General features: G+C 33.4%; 1 protein-coding gene across 10 annotated transcripts in view; it reads left to right on the plus strand.

The window, feature by feature from the left end:
• The window catches only part of LOC138328400 (uncharacterized), a 46,678-nt gene that overhangs the window by 14,948 nt on the left and 6,940 nt on the right, over positions 1–24,790 (plus strand). For 4 of the 10 annotated variants that reach the window (XM_069275196.1, XM_069275197.1, XM_069275198.1 and 1 more), the window contains 15 exons: positions 4,192–4,313; positions 12,083–12,100; positions 15,789–15,848; positions 16,644–16,714; positions 18,304–18,397; positions 18,735–18,803; positions 19,025–19,116; positions 20,245–20,318; positions 20,993–21,075; positions 21,437–21,520; positions 22,553–22,605; positions 23,386–23,463; positions 23,804–23,864; positions 23,970–24,084; positions 24,442–24,512. In XM_069275196.1, coding sequence (XP_069131297.1) covers positions 4,192–4,313; positions 12,083–12,100; positions 15,789–15,848; positions 16,644–16,714; positions 18,304–18,397; positions 18,735–18,803; positions 19,025–19,116; positions 20,245–20,318; positions 20,993–21,075; positions 21,437–21,520; positions 22,553–22,605; positions 23,386–23,463; positions 23,804–23,864; positions 23,970–24,084; positions 24,442–24,512 — 1,145 coding nt within the window. Of the gene's footprint in view, positions 1–2,732; positions 4,314–12,082; positions 12,101–15,788; positions 15,849–16,643; positions 16,715–18,303; positions 18,398–18,734; positions 18,804–19,024; positions 19,117–20,244; positions 20,319–20,992; positions 21,076–21,436; positions 21,521–22,552; positions 22,606–23,385; positions 23,464–23,803; positions 23,865–23,969; positions 24,085–24,441; positions 24,513–24,790 lie in introns of those variants that run through there. The other 6 variants (XM_069275191.1, XM_069275194.1, XM_069275192.1 and 3 more) reach the window with 4 other exon arrangements.

Below are 24,790 nucleotides of genomic sequence, written 5' to 3' on the forward strand. Positions count from 1 at the left end.
TATATATAGTACACTATCAGTATGGTTTCATGAAGTGATATCCGGAATATGGAAATTCATAGTAAAGCCCTATTTAGACTCATTTTATGAAATAGAAATAGGTTTCTAGCCGAAATATATTGAATATTGTAAACTATAGTTGATGTATGTTGCATAAGGCGTTTGCAGCCGAATTTGTGATCGAAATCATGAAGATAAAGAAGAAAGCAAACGTAGTTTTTGTTTATCTTTATTGTTTGTCACAATTCCATTGAATTGTTATATAAGTGATGGAGCAGTTTAAGAGGTTCCAACAGAATTCTGAGGCCTTTCGACAAAAACAATAACCCACTTAATGGATAGACTAGCAATAACAACGACTTATCGTGTAGGGTAGCTAACGAATCATTCATATTTCATACCAGATGGAACGTATTTCTTGAAGCATTACACCTGATAAATATTTTACCTGTCTGTCAATAAATCTGTGGCTATATTGACGTGTTTTTCATTTATAACACGCCTTCTGTTACGGCCAGAAGGACAGACACGCTCTATATGAGTAATGGTAGCCCTAGAAAGTACCAAGGAATGTCGGGGTAAATTAGTTATCGATTTCAGGTCCTTGCCATTGGCCCACGCGTGTCAGACGTAGGTTTCTCGGTACACTACAAGTAAAAAATCCCACGAACTGATGATCGACGGCAACTTCAGACACTGCCAGTTAATAATCACATTCCTGACGTTTCCGAAAAATTAACCAATCCTAACCCACAGTTAGAGCGCTACATTTTACATCCCTTCATGTACCAATTTCCTAAACGATAAGCCATGAAAAACTATTTCAGTTCTGAGATACAGTATCGGTTTTATATAGTCTTTAAACTTTCAATGCCAAACATATTATAAGAATGTAGGAATTTAAACCAATTGTCGTTTACATCTGTTATTTCTGCTCGTTTCTACGCATTTGCATTCTCGGAAATAAGTTATTGGACACTGTTTTATATGGACCTACCTTCAAATGCGTCTAAAGTTGGAATGTAATATTTCTTCTCTTTCCTTGCAATAGCATTCATGGAAATAATTTAGATTTAATGCTATATCGGAACAAATATGTATGATAAGATATATCATGATCTTATTTTCAAAGCCTTTAGCGTTGGGACCTTAAATTGTCATCTTTTCTCCCAATGTGTACCTTTACATCAGCTCACTTTGTCCATGACTTGAGCGTTTGCCTCTGAAGAAGGTCCTGGGTTCGGTCATCTGTCAGATATCACATATGGAAATGATAGTGTCTGCACTCAGCATTTAATGAGCGGGACGGTTGGCTTATCTGTTGACAGTATCAAATGATGGAGTGGTGTGTGTTAATCCTTGCTGATAGTTTTAGTGAGATATCACATCATACCGCTGAGAATATAAGATACAAACACGAATAAATTATAGCCTACTAATTTAAAAATACCTGGGCACCTAGAACGCAGAACACAGATCCGATATCGCGGGATTACGCCCTAAAATGACTAAGTTGTGGGATGGCGTTAAGCAATCTTGGCCCAGTTTCACGAAAATTCCTTACATTTAAGGAATCCCTAACTTAAAATTTCCCTGCGGAAAGCGTTATGGACTTCAAGAAAGGCCCCTTAACTTAAGATTTTCCCTTAACTTCTGTTATGCTTTCCTAAAGAGACTTTCAAGTTAAGGAATTCCTTAAAAGTAAGGAATGTTCGTGAATCTAAGCCCTGAAATCAAATGTTTTACAGATTTAGACGTTGTTTAAACTATAATGAGCATACATACCTGGTTTAACTATTATATTGATATAGTTATATTAATGTATCAGCCACATATTCATCTTTAAATGAGAGTCTATTTAATCTAAATTTTTTGTGTATATACGATAATCCTTAGATTGGGTGTCCTAATAAACGTCTCATATATCGCCTCTCCTTTCACGCATGGAGAATGATACCCTATCGATATGTATCATCATGCCTTCACTGATTCGGTATGTAGGATACGTGTGCCATCGACTACACCGTGTCTGATGTGGGGGGATTTAATTACAATCTGCTTGCTGTGATCGTAACGCCCAATCACCTGTAGTTTATTAACTTCTCGTGGATGTGTATTCTCCTTGTGAACCCTGACTACACATTTAATACACGTTAAAGAATACGCCGTATGATAATCTAGGCCCCTACCAATACATTTGCATGTTTATCAAATATATAGTTAGCTAAATTATAACGATAATAGACTCTCGATAGATCTATAAACCCGTAAATATTTTACTGGGTACTAGGGATCCTAGATTATTACATGATTTTTAATTTTCCTCACTTGAATGGTGGTAAAAACCTCGTCATTATTGCGGTGTACCTGTAAGTAGGCCTATACCTGATTCAGGTGTTAACCAGGTAAACTTTTCGGATAGGTATACCTGTAGGTAGATAATGAGTATTTACCTATTACCGACGTACTACCTGCCATCCCATGCTGTGAATAAATAGTAATTAATTCCCTATGATAAAGTCTAACATAAGTATTCCCCGGGTGAATTTATAGTCAGTTTTCAAAGTACTATCACAATAAAGAAATGTTCGTATCCTGATAATGTTTACCCGATCGTTCCTAACTCCTTCAGCTGTTCACCTCTCGCTATTTAGAATTATTTTAGGGTTTAACGCCAGACGTTAAGAAAATCTTTATCAATACCCATTAACTATATCTGGCTTCGACAAGACTGTGTTGAGATACCCGGCTGGGTAGCATATTTCTGCCGTCTATCCATATCTGGGGTTACCAGAGGTTTGGTGAGCAGTCAACCCGCGTACGCTTGTACTATATGGTCGGTTGGACCATATATACCTGGTCACTATGGGGAGGAAAACAGTACGAACTGTCAACGTAATATGAGGACATAAAATTATGCTTTAATAATCGGGTTTGACGGTGAATGAAACTGTACATACACAATAGCGAGTGCATTTGTTAGGCACAAAAGCTTTTAATCAATTACATTGAACATTTAATTATACTTAATGCATTACTTTTTCACTACACTACAAATGTTCCATCGGATTAGTCGTAAAAATAACAATGACGATTTAAGGAAAGCTTTACCTGAGAAGGTGTTAGGACTGAGAAGATATACACATGGGCCGTGCATATTCCCAATACGACTGTATATGCTTATACGTATACCTTCCATAAACGCAAGACAACTGTTTCAATTAGCCGAAGATTCTGTTTACGCGTTACCGCCGCCAGAGGGCGCCGGGAGGTTGAAGGCAACGCTGGCTTATTTAGTACCAAACTCCATACAGAAATTCGATGGACTAATGGAGTCAGGAACTAGTGTGCCACTTCAGCGGGAAAGTTTATATGTCTGGCAACATCGTGATTGATTTACGGATTATTAGTTCACATGTATATACGACTTAACATGAATGTTTTTCGTCAATGTGTTTGATGTTTGGACCGATTTAAAAGTTAAACTATTTTAAGGACCAGATATATGTTAGTGTAAACAAACTGATGTGTATTTAAGGAATTAAACACAATGATTTATGGGTGGACTTGACACGGGTAGATTTGTGACCTAGTTAGGGTTGATTTTGATTTAACTAACATACGACCACTGATTTTCGATGGCAGAACCTATCGTTAGGGCACCTCGGCCCTGGAACACGCGCTTGTACCATAGCAACCTCAGCATCCCTAAATCCCTCACTCAGTATGATTTTCTCTCCTCATCGAAGAAGAGTTCTTCAATGGACGCTCTTCATCGTTTGAAAACCACGTTTCCTTCGCAAAGACAACGGAGGGAACGACACCGAAAGGGGGTAGTTAAACAAGAAGACGGAAACCGGCTTCCGCTTATTTTACCAAAATTGGAACCAGCTATAGATATAGATTTAGATGTAACCGAACGAGATGCTAGTGCTAAGGTCAATGAAGTATCAGTGTCGGATAAAAGTGACGATGGTCACATGAGTTGCGATGAGGAAGTTGCTAACGATGCAGACAGCGAGGGTTCGGATGATTATTTTAATTTTGACGATGATACGGCCACGGCTAGGTCAAAACTGGAGAAAATCGGCGAGTTCGAAATGGAACACAACTGGTTGTTACAGGAAGATCTACAGCGTAAACGCGATGAGTTTAATACACAATCCAAAAAGTTACGTGTTTCTCTTCCAGAGGAAGATCCGGTGGAAATGATGGAAAACCGGATGGACGAAGTCCGGGCCATGATGAGGCCAAAAGCGGAGCTGGGCCACTTCCTGGAAAAAATCGACCCAGAGCAAAGGGCAAAAATATTGGTAAGTAAGCTCATATTCTGTTTAAAATACATGTTTTTTTAATTAAAACTCGATTTCTCCTCAAACCTAACCCGGACATGTGTCATAATGTCATTCTTTTAAGGGTGTGTTAACCGATGTTATCATGCTATCATTCGTAAAATCATTTCTTATTTCAAACCACTTATGAGGCCCATTAGACCACTGGAGTCCCTTTTAACAACAGCATGTATAATAAAGGTGTGTGGTGACGTAAGCCGTGCACCTGAACAGGGTTGTACACATAGATTTATAAACATTTGAACTTAAAACACAAACACATACTATTCTAGGAAATCTTTTCACGTAGGCGATTAGACTATTTAGCATTTTTAATGAAGATATCATTGTAAGTATTATTAGAGTGGTAATTTATCAAATCTTCCCATGCCTAATAAATCAATCCCAAATGATAAAACTTTAATCAATTACATATTGTAAAGGGAGATTAAATAAGAGTTTATATTCAGTTTTTGTGTTTGGTAAGGCTAATGTCTTTTGACAATGGGGCTCAGCTTTCGTCCCTCGGCCCTGTGGAAACTTCCTTGGGGAGATACCGATGTTATAATGATTTGCACTCCTATTTGACTTTACTGTTCTAAATGTATGCTGTCCCCAGATACGATTTGTTGGTATTTAAGACGTATGGTTCAGTAGGGTAACACTAGGAAGTAGAGCTGATCATACCGTAGTCTCCCAACACAAACATGCATCACCATACACGCGACACACAAATATGGTTTTACCTGAAGGAATTGACGAACATAAAACGCAACCTTAACTATCAACACATAAGCATAAAAAGGTTTGTTGAAATGATTAATTCCATGAAATGAAACATAATATTTAACAAGATAGCGTATCTAGTTATACGAAAACAATAAAATATTTTTTCATTTTAATAAAGTATATGTAAAGTTATATATTTTGGAAATTCTTCCCCTTTTCTGTATTTTAACATTAATACGGTACTTTTATCTAAAGAAATTGTAAAGGTATATACAGATGTATATAATAATTAGTGTCGAGAGAGTTGATACTTGGTTTCCAACATTTAGAGCAGAAATACAATGGTACCCCGAATATGCTGCATTATCCACAAACGTTTTCATTATACCCTTGGTTGCAAGGGTCAAAGAGCATACCCGATATCAATTTGGCAATTCTCCATATCTACAATAGTACAAATTAATTCCCTTACAGCACTGCAAATGTCTCACTGCTGCAAGTCAGAATGATAAAGTATCCCTGTCGATACATGTGATAATGTAGAAACTACGCATATGAATGTATAAAGTCACATTTTAAGGATCGACAGCTGTAACGTTTCATTATAATAACTTATTGTCATACAGACTACATATTCATATGAAATGGCGTTTGCCTCTTGTGTTTGAATATTGGGTACCGTTACCTGTCATGATTGTATTGTTTTAGATCGATGTCCAATAAAAGTGAATTGACTTCTAATTGATATCTGTTTCGGTAACGTTAACATAAATATATCAATTACCAGATTTGTTATGACGGTATTGATTAATAACAAAGGCGTCAATCGACCATGGCCTAGACTTGTTGTCAATGTAAATAACTACTTGTTGACTCATTTGAAGGGTAGACTTCCACGTGACGTCAAACAAGACTTAATCCGGAAGTACTGCTGCTCCATAGCAGGAATGTAACATAATCTAAATTAATATCTTCTCTATCGTACCGAAAGTATTATTTCAGTAATTCACACTGTCATATATAATATCCTGTGATATCCTCATTTATATTGGTCAAATTGGCAGAATGTTGTAAGTCGTCATTTAGAAAGTGCTATTAGATAGTTGTATCCTGAATTACTCTTAATGGTATATTATTGGTATGGCAAGATTTTACATTAAATCGTCGGTTTTTTTTCTATACTTTGTAAATAACTGTTCTTTTGTGTAAGCTGAAAGCGACGATATCTTGACACCTAGAATTTGTAGTTCTTTGTCACGGACGAAGCAGAAGACGTTCATAACTCTGTAGCCATTGATAAATATATTCACTTTTCGTATTTTATAGCCTTTATGCAGACAAGCAACGACGACAACCGCAATTAAGTATATCAAAGTATCTTAATATATTTACAATTCAAGTAAGTTATATAATTAAATCATAGAATGCAGAATACACATTTTGATTAACAATAGTGTAAAACTAAATTTCATTTGAAAATAGCTGATCGAACCAAATAGATTTAACATGGAGCAGGCAGCAGACAAAGCCTAGATACACCCTCAACAAAAACAACAAAAACATTTAAAACGTGTTACACAAAACCTATGGTCGAGTTTTATATTTGAAAAACAAGCGTATTAAAGATGTTCTGGAAGTAAATTTGATCTTCTGAGTACCAAGTAATTCACTCAAAATGGCATAAACAGGGTGCCGAATTTAAGTTTCCTAAATGTTTGCGATCCATACAAGCGATCTCATGCTATAATTTGTCCGTCGAGTTTTAGAAAAGGAATATGATTTTAATATTTTGTTTCCTGGTTGAACTGGTTAGAAAATACTCACCATATATAAGCGAGACATCTCATTTCGACTTGGGTAATCGATGTGTGTGTTATTGGTTTGTTAATGTTCCGTAACGACTAGTTACACAGAGAAATTTGATATTTATTACATATATCACACCGCACCAATTAGTCGTATATCAATTCAGTTAACAGTTGATAATTGAAGCATGCTATTGGGCCTTTATTGGCAAGACTTTTGCTGGCTCTGTGATAAATTTATATCGAAAAAAAATATATCTTTAAAATGTTTTTGAAAACATCCATAGGTCATATGATAAAGGTTTTGATAGATCCTATATATCTACCCATTAAACATGTTTTAGTGTAACCAGTGATTGTTATATCTCCACCAAATCATTGTGAGTTGCGTCATTACTGAAACTACTTTATCGTGCAGGTTTTGATACCGTGATATATAAATGTATGCAAACTAGTTCATAAGGCCGTAAACTCAGTAAGTGTTTAAAGTGATTTCCGGATTTTGTGATAACAATGAATTGTGATAGTGACCATATCTAGTTAAGTCTCATTTTTATTTTCAAAACATTTGTAAATCACAGTTGCTATGAAGCAGACCTATCTACAAAAGAATCGCCTGATATTATCATAAAATTATTTCACATTGGAACAGTCCTTAGTTTGTGACAGATACGAGGGCTAGAACAGTCCTTAGTTTGTGACAGATACGAGGGCTAGAACAGTCCTTAGTTTGTGACAGATACGAGGGCTTGAATGCAATTGTTATAACGTCAAGAACGTCCATATGCTCATGTATTCAGAAATGGTCCGAACACAAATCTATTTGTTATCAAGGAATACTTGTCATTATCCGTGCGTTCCATTTGCAAATATAACTGGTACGAACCCGCTGTATCTATATCTGTACAAGCCGATCCGAACTGTTACAAATGGTTCGTTTTCAGAAGCGTACACTTGTATCCAAGATGGCGGACCCAAGATTCTTCATTTGTTGCCGGAATGTTTTCTTTGTTGAAAACAAGGCAGAGCGCATTTATATCCGATAAAATTACATGGATCGTTTATTAATGTGTCCTGAAACTATTTAGGTATTATTTTTATATCCATTTCACTGTTAACACCGAAATTACTTAGCTTTTATATTCGAAGAGTATCTTTTATATGGGTGCCGCCATCATGGAAAAATCCAAACGCCTTCCATTTGGCGGTGCCGTACCACTTTAGTGCAACTGGTACGAATCCGCAAATGGAACGCACGGTATATCTGAAGTAAGTCATCTCTGTGTTGATTTTACACATACCGTAAATTCTTTCCATATTTATTATCAACTTAACATGTATGTATTATAAATACACAAATAAAATATTGATTCAGACCACTCCTTATAAATTAGAGATTTATGGAATCTTCAGTTACCTTCAAATGTTTACCGTGACATTATGTATATCTTTGAATACATAACATTGATTTTGTACTTCAACAAAAGACTTGCAAAGCTTATAACACTTTGTTTGTGTCTGTGTAGATGTGTTTTGGGTCTCTTACATAACATTAAATACTTCCAGTTTATTCCCAGTGTTCTTCGTACATAGTTTAGTGGTCAGAGACTAAGTCTAAATAGAGTTTAAATATATTTGTCCACACGTAATACACGATGGCCCTAACACTAAATCAGGGATTCAAACGACTCCCTATACATTCTTATATACATAACGGATTATCCTATGTAGGACAATGCTTTCTCGGCACTCCTTCATACAGCCAGCAGGTCTTTTTTACCACAGGCGCTTGGCACAATTTCTCACCTAATGTAATCAATATTACAATGCAATGTATATCATATTTAGTTTGCCACATCTTATGGGCATTGGAGTATTGCTCTCTAATACTAGGAATATATTCCTTTACTATTTGGTAATTTCTAAAACAAAGCGTAACTGGAATACACATAGACTTTTGGCTGAGAATTACTGCCATGCCCCTATGTTTAACTACCACACCGTCTTATATTTATCTATCGGATTAAAGTGTTGATTTCACGCTTCAAGGAAACGGTCAATACCGGTAAACACAATATTAAATCACCTGTCCACTAGTCAGGTGTTTGGCCAGACCACGTGCCTAATGGTCAAGCGATATTTGCAGTCATTTCTATGTTAAAATAAATATAACTTTGATGTAGAATAATGATTCAATAATATTATGATGGTCACAGGTCGGCACTGCCAGTGCATACCAATAAAACAGTAATATTTTTTCTTAGTTATATGAAATTGGCTAATTAAATAACTTGTTGTATTATAATTAGTACTTGCAGTTGATATAGTACAAAACCATCGCAGACAATAAAGCCTTTTCACGTATAAAACATGTATAATGTTTACTCAGATTTAATCACATTATTCAAAAATTTAATAAGATAATTAATGAAGCGAAATCAGAATAACCAATAAAAGTTTATTTTTAATTTTGTTTCGTATGATATATTTGATAACATAGTTTCAAACAATGCAGATTATATTACTAGAATTTGCCTGAGAAATTGTTATCAAATCCTCATAGACTTGTGGTCAGTCTACGAACTTCCTGACTAGGCATACCATAAAGTCCACTATTTATGTTTATAAAAGTAGTCATTTCCCGGTAGATTTCACCTTGTAAATACGTTAATTAACCCAAGTAATTAACCGATTTAGTTCGTTCTTGTATAATTTACAACCGATTCTCATGTCTTATTTATTCTCTATTGACCTTGAGCTACGTGACGGTTAACACGTAGCCATCCAGGTCATTAGCTCATAACTTCAATTGTAATTTTAAGTTGTTATGAATACTGAGTTATTTGTATATATGCACTGTATCGGTTCGAAGAATAAGTATAATCATGACGATAAATATCAATAAACACTTTCTACAATGAAATTAATTCCGAAAATATTAATATTTTGAACAGAGTGTGACAAGGGCCGGTCTTTTCATAAGCATTTTTATAAACGTCAACAAATTAATAAAGTTTGTAATTGATTTTGCCTGTTTATAATACCAGTAGACCGGTCTTATTGCTTATATCGTGTAAAAACACCTCATTCTCATTTCTAAGTCTTTATGTAATAATTGTAAAGACTTCATATTGATTGTGTGTGGTATTCAGTCTGAATGAAAGTGAAATTCTATAACATTAATATCACTGTTAAGACGATTTTTCTCTCGCTATTTCATTGATATGGATAATAAGTATGGTGTGCCAAGTTGTACTTGATTATTGAATATTAACATGGACTTTGGTACGTAAAAATAGATGATATGTACCTGTATTCACATGTATTTAATAATACAATTATGTTTTCTATAGTAAAAACGTCTCCCGCTCACCTGATTTATTATAATCAGCAGACGATATCGACTTTAATATTGAAACGCATTTTCTTCTTTTCTTTTCCGTCTTTATTGTGAAGAACCGTGAAGTGCTCAAACGTCACGTGTGCTAGTCTATATTACCAGCTAGGGGTATTACAATGCTATAAAACATTATTGAACTAATTGATTACCCAAAGGAATTCATACGTGCACATCTCACGCCCCAGATACCTTAATAAGGCTCTCCTGATTTGATGTTTAGCTGATACCAGATTAATACCTGCCGTCTATAATACGAATGTGTATACATATATTGCATTATGCAAGTCATTCGGGAGACAGACATAAGGTATTTTATCAACTAATCCGATACCTTGATTATCTGTAGATGTTCATTGAAACCTAAAGAAACTCATTTTTATTGTGGCTGAAACAGTTTTGATATTTGAATACTATCACCCCATCTTTCCATCGACGCCAGCATTAGAGAAAGGTTTTCATTTACTGGCTATAGACCCATTTCTCTTCCCCAGATTTTTGATATTCTTTTTTTTTTTTTTTTTTTTTTTTTGCAAAGACCAACACCTGAAATATGCTCATGGTCTTAAAATACACAATCTGTTTATATATCATAATATAAAGAAATTGGGGTTTGGATAAAGGTGCTTTACTGATAGGTATATACTTATATAGTTACATGGAAACTTAATTACATACCTTGCATTCATATATCTTGTTTACATTCTGAACAACGCCTAACCGGCATATGACATGAACTGCATTATAAAGCATCCTGTTAGCCATGATATTTTAAATTGCTTTTAACTCAAACAACCACCAATCTAAATATTCTTTTGATAATTCTAAAATTTATTTAAATTTCTTTTACAATTTTGCAATTTAAAAAGGACTTGACAAAGTGAACAATATCTTGAATTACCATTCTATTAACTTTACTATCGACAATAACAAACATATATACATTGCCAAGGTCACTACCCGGCTAAAAGTTGCCTACCAGTTCGTTATTTGGTCTTTAGGTTAGACTGCCGATGTGATGTCTGATCGCGATCGTAATCTGTTTAAAAGGAATGCCACATTCTGTTAGGATCTCACCGAAACTGACGGTTATGACATCAGGTCTTCTCTAACTAAGCCAGGCCTGGATAAAATAATTACCATTCGGTGACACAAGGTCATTACAATGACGCTGCAAAAAATCTAATTTAAAGATAAGGCTTTAGAAAGTTTACAATTTTCATCACTTTTTAAACTGTATGTTCTATATGATACACAGACATAATCAATCATTTACTATCTTAAGCGGTACGTAAGAATTAGTTTTCTACATAAGCGTATATGTATGCCCCTCCACACATATCAAGAACACCTCAACAACTAAATGAAATTGAAATGGCCAACTCGAAATGGATGACATTTAAATTTATTGTTAATGACCACAATGTAATTTACTCAAACTTAAAACAAAAAATAAAGATTTGTAATGCAAAATTGCGTTAACGCTGAAAATAAGAAGTGTTCATATTTATCACGCCATTGATATACATACTGTATTTCTATACTAAATCCGTATCTAACTATAAATGACACATTAATCCGAAAACAACTGTCATACTTTTCTTCGTGAGATATACATAGTGCGTGTAATGGAAATCTGGCACATTATACCCTGTTTTATCACCATTTAATGAAGAACTGACAAAGGACTTACTTTCAGTTCTCGACTTCCTGGACCAAACACACATTGAACGACAACACTAACTTCCGTATCATTAGTTCATATCTTTCAGCTATTCCACAAACAAAATGATAATAATTATGTAAATTGTTGTTTTCAGCGGATGGATTCAGAAAAGGTATAGCTTTGGTGATAGAAAACGTAGATGTTTTAATTAGGTCTTTTGTGTTAGTAATTTATCAATTTATTTTATTAATTTATTTGTTTTATTTACATTTTATCATTTATCATTATCTATTTGTAGCATGTACAGTAGAGTTACATTTTCAGCTAGTTATTTCATCATTATATTTAATATCATAATAAAGAAATATTATGGTATTTCATTAAGGTGTATGTATCCATTAGATTTTGGCTATTGCTATCTTTGTTTGGTGTTGGCTAGTCTTATGAGGGTATTCGGTTAATTCTTAAAATAATTTTTGTGCAAGCTACGATTCATTTAATCAGCATATTATCTGTCGAAGAATATGTTTGTGCAAAATATCATGCATCAAGTTATTATTTTTAAAGTTAACATATCGCCGAGCGGCATGTCATGTTAAGTAATATTCGATAAACATTTATTGTTTGTTTGTTTTTTTAATTTTAAAATGTTTTATATTGATTTTGTTTGTACAAACAAGTCTGCTTAATATGTATTTAAGCGTTTCAAACTGCATTGTCCAGCTAATGGAATTAGACTTTGTGTATTGACATTTTAAAAGGTTTTTGGTATGGGTGGTACATATCCATACAAAATCATAAAGTATTAGTTGAAATGAACACCGGTAAGCTGTTACAGTTAATCGATGATACACAATAAAGGATTTAAAGTACGACCGTGCCGCATTACCGAAACTGATCCCCACTCTTATCAATTTAATTTTCTTCGCATAGCTGTTTTTTTGTTTTTTATTCGATAGAATTATGCTATTGCTTGTCAATATACCGTAATGGATTTGTCAAAGTTTTCGTGAGACAACATTTCCGCAATTTTGACTTAAATAGAAAAATTACATTTCAAAGGTTTTATAAGTTTTAATATTTGGCTGTACATTGATTTTGCGGATCAAAATTTGAGGCCATAGCAATGTCCCTCGAAACTGCAATAATATTAACACTATGAAAAAATGGCTATACGATAACATAATATGGAATGCGGAATTTTAAAGGATTTGTGCAGTCAAAATTGATAATTTCAGTTTATGCTGGAAATGGCTTTATTAGCACGTGTAGAAACCTCTCCGTGCCGCGCGCGACCGGAATAACCTGTAAGCCGTCGATATCGAGGTCAAATTTTCTGACCACCTGATTATGCATATATGTGACGCCATAATAGTCCGTGGCTTATAGCTGTAGTTTAACTGATGTGCTATCACTTACATCGACGGTCACAGGAAAAGCCGATCAACGATTTTTTAGGATTACTTTTGAGTGAAGTTAATCGTACAATAACTTTGGCTCGAATGGAAATAACTAAAAGAGTGAAATTCGATGTTTCAGATACTCTAATTTATGCTCTAATAGCAGGTATCTTCGTGTAGTTATGAAAGAAAATCCGCACAGAAATAAAAGTTTCGGATTTGTTTTTGTCGAGGAGTTCAGAAACGAATCAGCTTTAATGAGATATTTTCATGTAGTCTGTATCTTTGATACATTGTGAATTGCAAAGTTGGTGACTGTTAAATGAAATTTTACGTAACAAGTAAAGACATCCTTGATTAAAGCATCGAGGATATGATGCTTGACGTACGTACACACCGATGATTGATCATTACAAAATTGTGTTGTGTGTTGCTTACCGAATAAATTGATATACATTTATTACAATACCGTAATACGTTTCAACATGTGATAGAAATAACTCATTTTTGATATTTTAAAAGATCAAAATATTGAAATATAAAGCAAAACAAATTATTTTTAGACAGTGCTGTCGCTTTCAATTTTTAATCGATATACGAATAGATACACCGATATAGATGTATAATTAGCCATGCCTTTGGTTTGATGGTTATGTAATACCTGGACCAGGATGTTGGTTACCTGTACACAACGCCATTCATCGAACTCGCCTGTATTTACCTGGCCGCGGACAATTTGCTATTCGGTGGACTATATCGGGTATTTGGTATTGTCTTACTGTCAATCATCCGTTGATTGGATTGTTATTTGAATTAGGGAAACCCCGTACATCTATGCTCTAGGTTTTTCATTGTCATCTCCGTTTTTGAAATGAAGATGTAGAATCAAATGGAAAAGAAATATCCCTGATCATACCTAGGAATATATATTACATACACACACATATATATGTCGTACACAGGTAAAACAATAATGGAAGTTGACTTATTCAGAAACAAAAATGGTTCTAAGAACTATTTCAACTTAAGGTTTAACCTTAAAAAATTTTCAAGTCAAGTAATGTAATAACGGAATCGTGGCATATAGCAATCTTCCCTAATTTCTAAGGTATTAGTAAGAATTCTAAGCATGTATTTTCACCGTTTCGAATCTACATGTATAGTGATACAAGAAGGGTTACAGCATTACCACACTAAATATGAATAGGCTATTTTATAGAAATATCATTGATGTATTTCTGGTTTTTAGTTAACGTTATGGATAAAGTTTCAAAGGCAACAATATAGATATATATATTATTTTTCGGTTTAAGTTCGGTACCGTTACTCCAATTTAACATAACTGACAACCGTCCACATTTTATTTTAATCAAAAAACTGTGCCGTGTGACAGAAATTTGAAATAAAAACACGCATTCTAGATATATTCATGCATATTTTTGTAATTTTACTCCTTAAATATAGTGTTACATAATACTGTTTTTATTACACAGAAATTTACATAATATGCTATCTAAATCTCAGTCCAGACTGATCCGAACATCATTTTGATATATATTAAAAGTGGACTGATTGTCTAATCTAAAGTTCGATAAATGCTTGTTTGAATGTTTGAAATGGTGTAAATGGAATGTTTTGAAACTGAAAATATCTACATCATAAAGCTAGAATAACCATTTATTCGAAAAACTCATATTGTAGATCTAACGTATACGTATATATGCTGTATACATGTATAGTACTAGGCTTACCTTGTGTACCCACGGACTACTCTGACATCACAAGACCACGTGACCGCCTAGCTCATTATCTCTGAACCGCAGTCGACACTACCCGTAAATCACGACCAAAACCAACCGATAGCGCTTAAAGCTAGACGATTCGTTGGGTGGGACTTGATTTTTCATTCATCTTAAGCAATATCCTGACTTATTATCAAAAAAATATTGGCTGCACAAATCCTTTGAAGTTTTAAGCATAATTCTTTATAAAATTCGATATGCAAAATTAAAATTTGAAAAAAAATCAATAATAATATGTTAAGTAGACATGGAAATTTATGCTTTTTTGCAATTTTAATTTTTGCAAATATTTTATAAATTTACTTTATGACTTTTTTTTGTAGAGATTGTATTTTACATATAGAAGTAAATTAAACATCTTGGTATGTTGACTATATATGTGGTCTAAGATCATGTTTTGTGTAGCACGGTCTATAACGCAGGTTCGTGCCTTTAAGTTATTGGTAAACTATATAGCTTTTGTCTAGATGACATCGATCAGGTGAAAAAATCCATTTGATCTAGCCTTATATCAACACGATCTATTTAAATACCATGTCAATGCTATTTCAGTGAAATACCACTATTAATAGAGGAATGATCAGACTGGGATAAATAGTTACAGATTGTTTGCTGAATGTTTCTATTTTGCCTAATTGGGGTTTGTTTGTCATTCTAGAAAATAGCCCAGATGGATGTAGGTGTGATCAAGAAACAGCGCTTCAAACGTGGAATGAAGGTAAGATCATCCATATTCTAATGCTTAAAGTTTTACGTGCCATAATTTTCATACTCACGAATGAAGAAGAGCTTTCAATATATTATTGACCACCAAACATTACCAACAGTATGAGAATTACATGACTAACAATGCATTGGTTTTAATTTTACAAAAACAAAACAAAAATAAACAAACAAAACAGATTTTTCTTTGCATTAATTCTGTGTTGTAACTAGTGCTTATAAGGCATCATACATATTCGTCTGTCCATTTCAATGATTTAAGAGCTTAATTCATCTAACTTTATGGTTTTCAATCAATTACTGATGAAAAATAGCATGTCAAAATGTTCGTCCATTTACGGTACCTAAAACTTTAAATTCATCAAATTTTATTTTAAATGAAAAAAAAAATGTTACACTAGACAATGCTTACATGTGTTCTCGCATATAAATTTTTTCAACACGCATTGATCCTAATTTTATGTGTTTAACAAAGATGTATTTTAACACTAAAAGTCGTGATATCGGATTAGTTGCACTTCATACTATAAATTATATTAATGGTATACTCATTTTATTCATTAGATACCAAATTCCCAAAAGATAAACGATACCAAAAAAAGACAGAAAGCAATTAAATTAATGACAAAAATGATACGTTCATAATCGGTGGAAGAAATAAATGTGTATTTAGACACATTATATAAGAATATCGGAGACGAAATACATAGCCTCAAACGACCAAAGCATTCAAAGTGAGTGATATTAGGTTCACGTGCATCTTACAAGATATGTTCAATTTGATTTGCAGGCGATTGAGAAGTTTAAACACGCTGTGGAGCTGGTACTGATACTGACAAGGGCTTGTATTTCACGGCGGAAGTAAGTACTGAAACAGGGGAGATAAATCTGGTCAGCAGTGTATATAATTATTCAAAAATAGTCATTACACAAGTTTGATTGATATTTATAATGTTACCTTCCCGTCATCTTAATCCTAATATTTAGTAATAATATTGGACTGTGTTGGGCACTGTACAAACTTCTTTCTTCTGTGATACTTTGACCGATTTTATACACGTGAGCAACTAAGTATTCCAAAGATGATAATGTATATATCTGATTCAGTAGCATGTCTATGTAACCCACATCAAGTCAATTGCTATTATCAATTACCCCCCGAAGATTCGAGTGTGATCTTACATAAAGCTGGTATGTGCAGTTATCGATTTCCTGCAATAGATAGCATTCCTGGTATGTCGCTAAGTCTGACAGGAATGTAAGATTTCTAATGGCTTTACATAAAAGACCACCAAGATGTAGGGAATCGGGAAGCTTATATGTACGATATAACTCCTATAATGCTTATGGGAAGGAACTTCTCTACTGCCATAGGGAGATACCTGGATATTACGCTACTTTTGTTAAATGATTCGAATATTGTCAAAGTCACTTCTCCATATAATTATATTTTCATTTCGCCTAATCGGCCTGTGTAATTTTGCAACTGCATTAAGTTCAGAAACGTGATGCATTTGCATTTTCAAAGGCTTTTTGCAGGATTGTGTCACTTGATGTCATTATTCAATTAGTCTCCGATGGGAAACAAGAACCTAGTACTGGCATATCAATTGATATACATGACGTTCAATGTCAAGGGCGATAAAAGAGGAAATCTGTTCTCAAATGGTAGTGATAATTGTCTATATTTGGAAGTGGTGAGCCTTTTCAGGATACTTACCAAGAGATGAGAATTGCATTGATCCCTATTATCATAGCTGTGTTTTCTAAATGGAATCGTATTGCATCGTGACAGAAAGCCTATGACGAGACGATCGTTGTTTGCAGTAAGCTTTGATGTGTACATTTATAACATCACCACTCAATGGATAGACCCGCTAGTTCAAGCTTTTTCTGATTGACAATGAAATGGTTGTAATGACGCGGGTAGTTTATCTAATGGTGGATTCATCAGTTGTCAATTCATCGACTGTTCTTCATATTGTTATATATACAACGGCTCTTTTATTCCAAGGTTATTATAAGCAGATAGAAAATCACTTAAAATATCACAAAAAATAAAGTCTCGTTAACTCGAGAACACAACGATACTTCGTATTATTCGAGTAAATTATTTGAATACAAATGAAAAGTCGGGGCCAACAAAATACTTCGAACTATATTCATTAAGTTTATGCATTGAGTTCGTACTTCATTTTGATACCAATATTAAGTTATCGAATACTTACCGAATAAACCGTATCAATACCGTAGTTTGTTTAACATTGATAGATTATTAAATATACCGCCAAAGAGGGAGTGGGTAGCATACAAGGTACTGCTGAATGTGTTCATATTAGTAATGTTAATAATAAGAAATCAGACCTAACCGGACTTACCAACCAGGGACAAAGTATACAACCAAAAAGTTATAAATCATTAACACCTGTAAAATAATTGACTTTCTAAAGGTACTACAAGGAAGTAAAGCCGGATACAGCCATCGCCGTCAAACGTCTTAAACAAAAGGGGGATAGGGAAAATAAAGATACTTCACGATCTAGTGTAAGTAACGCTCATTGATTAAAGTATGTTGTAAATCTTTTCATATTTACTTATGTTCAGAATGAATGAATATTTATTTAAAATTACAATACTGAAACGTGTGCTTTAGAATAACTTGTAGTTTATTATTCAGAAAAGTCGTTAAGTGTTAAGCTGAAAATCGTTTGTAAATACGTCGCAGCCCGTGTATTAAGCAATAATGGTTTCAAAACATTTATACTATATGACTTCTCTACCACGAGCTGTATGGAGTTTGTAGTTGAGTAAGAATAATTCTATTCAATAACAATGTGATACCTTAAAACAAAATAAATCTTTTTTGTTATCTATTTTCCAGCTTGCCTTTGACATGCAATTAGCATTTTCAACAGAACCAAATTACCGAAGTAAAAGCGATATAAAAAAGGTAGGGCGTGTTTTTAGAAATCAAACGTCAAAATGACTTTTAATCAGAAGCAATATAGAGAAAGAATTTGTTCAAGTGAAAAAATATCGCTGAATTTTAAGTGATATACCCATTAAGTCTTGAAATTTTCACCAAATTTATTTATATAAAAAAAGTTCGGAACTGATGTTTGAGTCAGATCACAATTTTATCTTACAAATAATTTGGGCTTTATATTTCAGATAATTTGGGTTTTAAGAGCAACGAAAGCATTTAAACAACTGTTCCCTGTAGAGGTGGAAGAGGATGTAGCAAGATGTGTAGCATATGAAAGGTATGAAAGTTATGGTATATTGTGGTAATCCCTTTGGGCTTGAGTTTGACCAACACTAAATCCTGAACATCATATATAGCTATGTCTAATTCTGTGCGCCATGATTGTCTTATCACACGGGAAAGCATAACATAAACTCGATGTTGATAAAAATACAATATCGAATGCTTTATGTACAACGGCCCTGTATCTTTATATTGAATAATTATGTGTATGAATGTTTTGTGTTTATTCTAATCCACCAAATCAATTCAAATCTAAACGAAATGCTTTATGTACGACGGTCCTATTTATTTATTATTGAATAATTATGTGTATGAATGTTTTGTGTATGATTGGTAACATTATTTTATAATTATGTGTATGAATGTTTTGTGTATGATTGGTAACATTATTTTATAATTATGTGTATAAATGTTTTGTGTATGATTGGTACCATTATTTTATAATTATGTGTATGAATGTTTTTGTGTATGATTGGTAACATTATTTTATAATTATGTGTATAAATGTTTTGTGTATGATTGGTACCATTATTTTATAATTATGTGTATGAATGTTTTGTGTATGATTGGTAACATTATTTTATAATTATGTGTATGAATGTTTTTGTGTATGATTGGTACCATTATTTTATAATTATGTGTATGAATGTTTTGTGTATGATTGGTACCATTATTTTATAATTATGTGTATGAATGTTTTGTGTATGATTGGTAACATTATTTTATAATTATGTGTATAAATGTTTTGTGTATGATTGGTACCATTATTTTATAATTATGTGTATGAATGTTTTGTGTATGATTGGTAACATTATTTTATAATTATGTGTATGAATGTTTTTGTGTATGATTGGTAACTTTGTTCTATAATTATGTGTATGAATGTTTTGTGTATGATTGGTACCATTATTTTATAATTATGTGTATGAATGTTTTGTGTATGATTGGTAATTTTGTTCTATAATTATGTGTATGAATGTTTTTGTGTATGATTGGTAACTTTGTTCTATAATTATGTGTATGAATGTTTTTGTGTATGATTGGTAATTTTGTTCTATAAATATGTGTATGAATGTTTTTGTGTATGATTGGTAACATTGTTTTATACTTATGTGTGTTACAGGTACGATTCCAACAGGATCATGGCGTTACAGGAACGTGACCCTGAGAGATTCTACTACATCATGTCGGGCAAAGGTAGGTCGTCATCAGTTGTGATTTAGTTTTATTTGTACGCCCAGGAAAATGAGCTAGTGGTGAGAGTGTGCTTATATTGAACTTTGTCACTACAAATTATTCTTGATACTAAGGCAAATATCTGAAGAATTGTACGTGTATCCTCTTTGTATAATCGTTAAAACAACCTAACTTGAAATGTTCCCTCTTCTATTCTCCCATCATCTGGAACGTAGGGATAATGTTTTTATGTACAAAACAAGTTTTCAGTTCTGCCTCAGAAAGAAAACATTCTATTTGCTGTATACTACTAGTAATTTGTGTTGTGTAAAACCAGACACCGTTACATATGTGAATTATCTGTTATTAACGACTAGATCGCGTGATAGCATTAATTGTAAACATCTTTCGACATTCCTTTATCGCTGTGCAATTGTTAATTCTGGGTATCTTTTTCTCACGTTCTTAAATGTATTTGTTAAATGCTTCAAGGTCAAGGTAAACATGTTGTGTTAATTGAATATATATAAACTAAAGAAACGGTCTGACGACAAACTAGACACATATTTTGAAACCCGAATATAATGAATGGTTATTTATCTATTTACTGGCTACCTTGTATCAAGTCACCATTGTCAGTATTATTGTTGTTTTGGTTCTGTTGTAGTTTAAATGATGTACTTTTATTGTTATAGTGCAAAAGGTACAAGAGTATCGTCTCAGTTCCGGTCTCGTGACGAGGTCAGAAGGTTACATCGAAAAAGGCACGACAACTGATGTAAGTCTATATATATACAATTAAATGTCCTATTCGTCGCCATAGAGTATCGAATAAACTCTGCTAGTGCTCAAAGTTTGTAAATCGTGAAAAATAACTAAAGCAAGATATACAACAACGTTATCTATTGTTTCGCATAGATCATTCATGCCAAAACTGAAAAAATAGGGGGAAATAAGAAAATAAAGTATTATATTCGGATATTCAAGAGTTCTTCAAAATCTACTGTTATCTAAACAATATCAAAATACAATGTGTATCTGCGCTGCATACATGTATTTACATATGATTTCTATAATTAATATATTAAAAATAGAATATTTGAAAACAAATTGTATTTATATGTTATAAATATTTTCAGGCAGAAGAACTAGAGATGGCTTGGCAGAGAGAGCATCATTTGGTATCTCGAGGCCAAGTAGAAGTCCTCATTATACATAAAGATGTACGTAATAAATCTGACATAATATTGTTTTATTTCCATGTAACGTTTCATTATGAACTAAACACGCCCTTAGATGTTGCCCTTTCTTTTTAATAATAGGTTTGAAAATTCCAATAAAATTTAATTGAACTGTTGTGCAAAATACGACGAGAGAGATTCATAATTATATAATACACTCTTTCCGGAATATAACGTGTTGTCGGTTTATTCATTATAAAGGGTTTATTTGAAACGACATGACGATATATAATGGTTGTACACTGGTGGAACATTTCACATAATGACTGAAAGCATGACAACAAATGACAAGACATTTCGACAGTACAAATGTAAATGACATTTGTAAGTTTGACAAGTCACCTGGCAGTTGGAAATCAACAGAATCTGATGGCTCGTCTATAGACTATTGCATTACTGTGTTTTCTCCTACATCATAAATAAGAAAAAAATGCACAATGCATAGGATAATGTGTTCCATTATCAGTCAAATTTAAACAACAATTAATGTTTACTTGGACATTCTTTCAGTATCACCGCCATGATATAAAAATATACCCTAAAATTTTCGCGGTCACATGATGAAATTACCATTTTTATCTCCCTCTCAAAAGAGGTCTTGTACTACGGAATCAGCGTATTGTTACTAAACACCCCCTCCTTCATTTTAATACGCATATCGTTAAACTGTCTTAAGCGTCTTGTGTAGTACCCATGGCGTAATTCACTCACATTTAACACAAACATTCGATAATTTACATCTAACTTAGGAATAATTTATATTGGTGTACTTTTCCCACGGACAAAGTCGCCTTTCACCTTGGTAATTGACAGTAGAATATCCTTAATTGGATATATACATGAGTAAATAATCATGGCGAAAGATATTTGATACTGGCGATAATTAATCTCGACAAATCAGTAAAGCTATTGATGTACGTTTACGATGGTTAGGACATTGAAATATATTTGTATACAGAGGGTTATATTCCCATTTTTTTATAGTTTTAATGGGATGTCTGAATTTTCTTTCAGGATTTTTTACGTCTTAGGAACAGAACGTTAGGACCCCCAATAGACTTTTTAAGGTAACGATGTTTACACTGTACTTATATTACACAACCTACATACGCCTCGATCAGAATTTAAACAGCTTAGAATCTAAGTTTATGTACATAAAAACGTTTCAATGCTGCAAAGGACCAAACATTTAAATTTTTAGTGTAAACATTGATTCTGAAAATAGTGTTGTTCAGTACAGAACATATATACCTCGCGTGTATGTATATATATAAAGTCGATTTATTGATGAAATATCTCTGGAGGCCACTCTGGTCTCAAAACGAAACCACTCGAAATTGTATTTAGCAAATACACTTGAACGTTTTATGTAAATATAAGGTAAGGGTGAGGGTAGGGTAGAGCTGAGCCTGATTTTAATACCAACATTCGTCACCCTGTAAATATTCTCACATGTATGTATTGTGGACATTGATGTTCATACGATTGACTCTGATGATGCACACCAGCTTTAAATTATCATGATAAGTAAACAAATAAGTGTAGCGACACTGTATTAACATTACAGATTTTATAAACCGATTACAGTTAGAAAACAAGTGTTGTTTCTTCCTAAAAAATATGGTAATTTCAGTTTTACATACCATACAACTATGGTCATTTCATAATGCACCACATTTTGGTGGTATGTTGAAAAATGCAATAATGATAAAACCTAATATAACACAAACTTGAAATATCTAAGAATGACAAAATTCAAGACTCCTTAACAATCCACTTTCACATATATTTCCTTAGTTAAATTAATTCGTTGTTGGCATAATCTGAATTTTGTTTGCATTTTTCAGAAAATTAGATTTATTTTTGGAATTTCCATGTGAAGTATTTAAGACCAGTCCGGATTCAATACACCTCAAATACTATGGGTAAGTCTCCTACATATGCGATACCGTAGCTAGCATTGTGTATACTACTAGGTTTGGTTGTCATAGTATATTCAGTGAACCCACGATACTCCGAACGCCAATAGTTCGGAAAACTCTTGGTCCAGACATAAATGTTTGAGTAAAGATTACTGTAAAATTACGTATTGACTTTAAACACATAATTCGGCAGTCCGAAAAATTCGTAATCCGGGCGGTTTAGTCCGCGATCAATGTGGTCCGGATTATCGAGATTTCACTGTACGTTCACTAGTCTTTGTCAAACATGGGTCATAATCTCTAGACGATATAAACGCAGTTTACATTTGTTTTCTATTTTTAGCCAAGATGTGACAATCGTCGAAGACACGAACAGAACGCCATGGATACACATTGTGAAATCTGTAAGTTATTATTAGAAATGTCCGTGCTAAAATTGATTATGATATTGGAACAAGGAATAATAGCAATCGGCAAAAGATATAATGGACATGTGGTTTTCATTGCAGGGACGTGTAAGGGTGGTTCGGATACAAAGCGTCATAGATGTGGAGACGGACCGGAAGTTCATGTCACAGAGTATGGAGGAGCTGGGATGTGGTCGGTCATTTAGCCATGCACAAGGTTGGTCAATCAAGCTTTAACGATACCGCAGCATAATTAGGCCATAATTTACTCTTTCCAAAATCCGTATCTGGGATATAGACATCTACAATAATTACAGTGTGATAGATAGGAAGGATAAAATGTGTCCACAATGAGTGGTATTACAGGTAAATATGTACATCTTCTGAACGACATTTTCTTTGTGTAACAAACTTTAGAACGTTTCTTAACATTTTGCTTAAATAACTCATTTCGAACTCAAATTAAGTAAGTAATAACTGTCATATTATGGTTTATAGTTTAGTCAAAATAATAAATTAAATATTCACATTGGTTCTCATTAACTTTTAATATTCTGTTTACGTACTCTTTTAGCCATGATAGGCAGACTGATGTCACAGAGAAAAATGAAAGCACTCAGCGGAAGTAACCTATCACTTCCAGAGGTAGGATATGACGAATAATTATTTAATGATTCAATATTTCCTGAACGAATTTGCAATAATCATTTTATGACTTTCGAACAAAAATAACAATCAACATTTTTTAATACAAGGCAGAAACAGTGGATGTTATGGCAATGATAAGCATCAGTTTTAAATTCGGATATTTGTTAAAATAAATACTTAAAGTAACATTAATTCATTTTTCATCATCAATGTTGGAAATAGCATATGCTGAAAACGTGAATCTTTAACGGTGGTCCTAAACCTTTAAATATTTA

This window comes from Argopecten irradians, chromosome 7 (genome assembly GCF_041381155.1).
Source record: "Argopecten irradians isolate NY chromosome 7, Ai_NY, whole genome shotgun sequence".
Classification (NCBI taxonomy): Eukaryota; Metazoa; Mollusca; class Bivalvia; order Pectinida; family Pectinidae; genus Argopecten; species Argopecten irradians.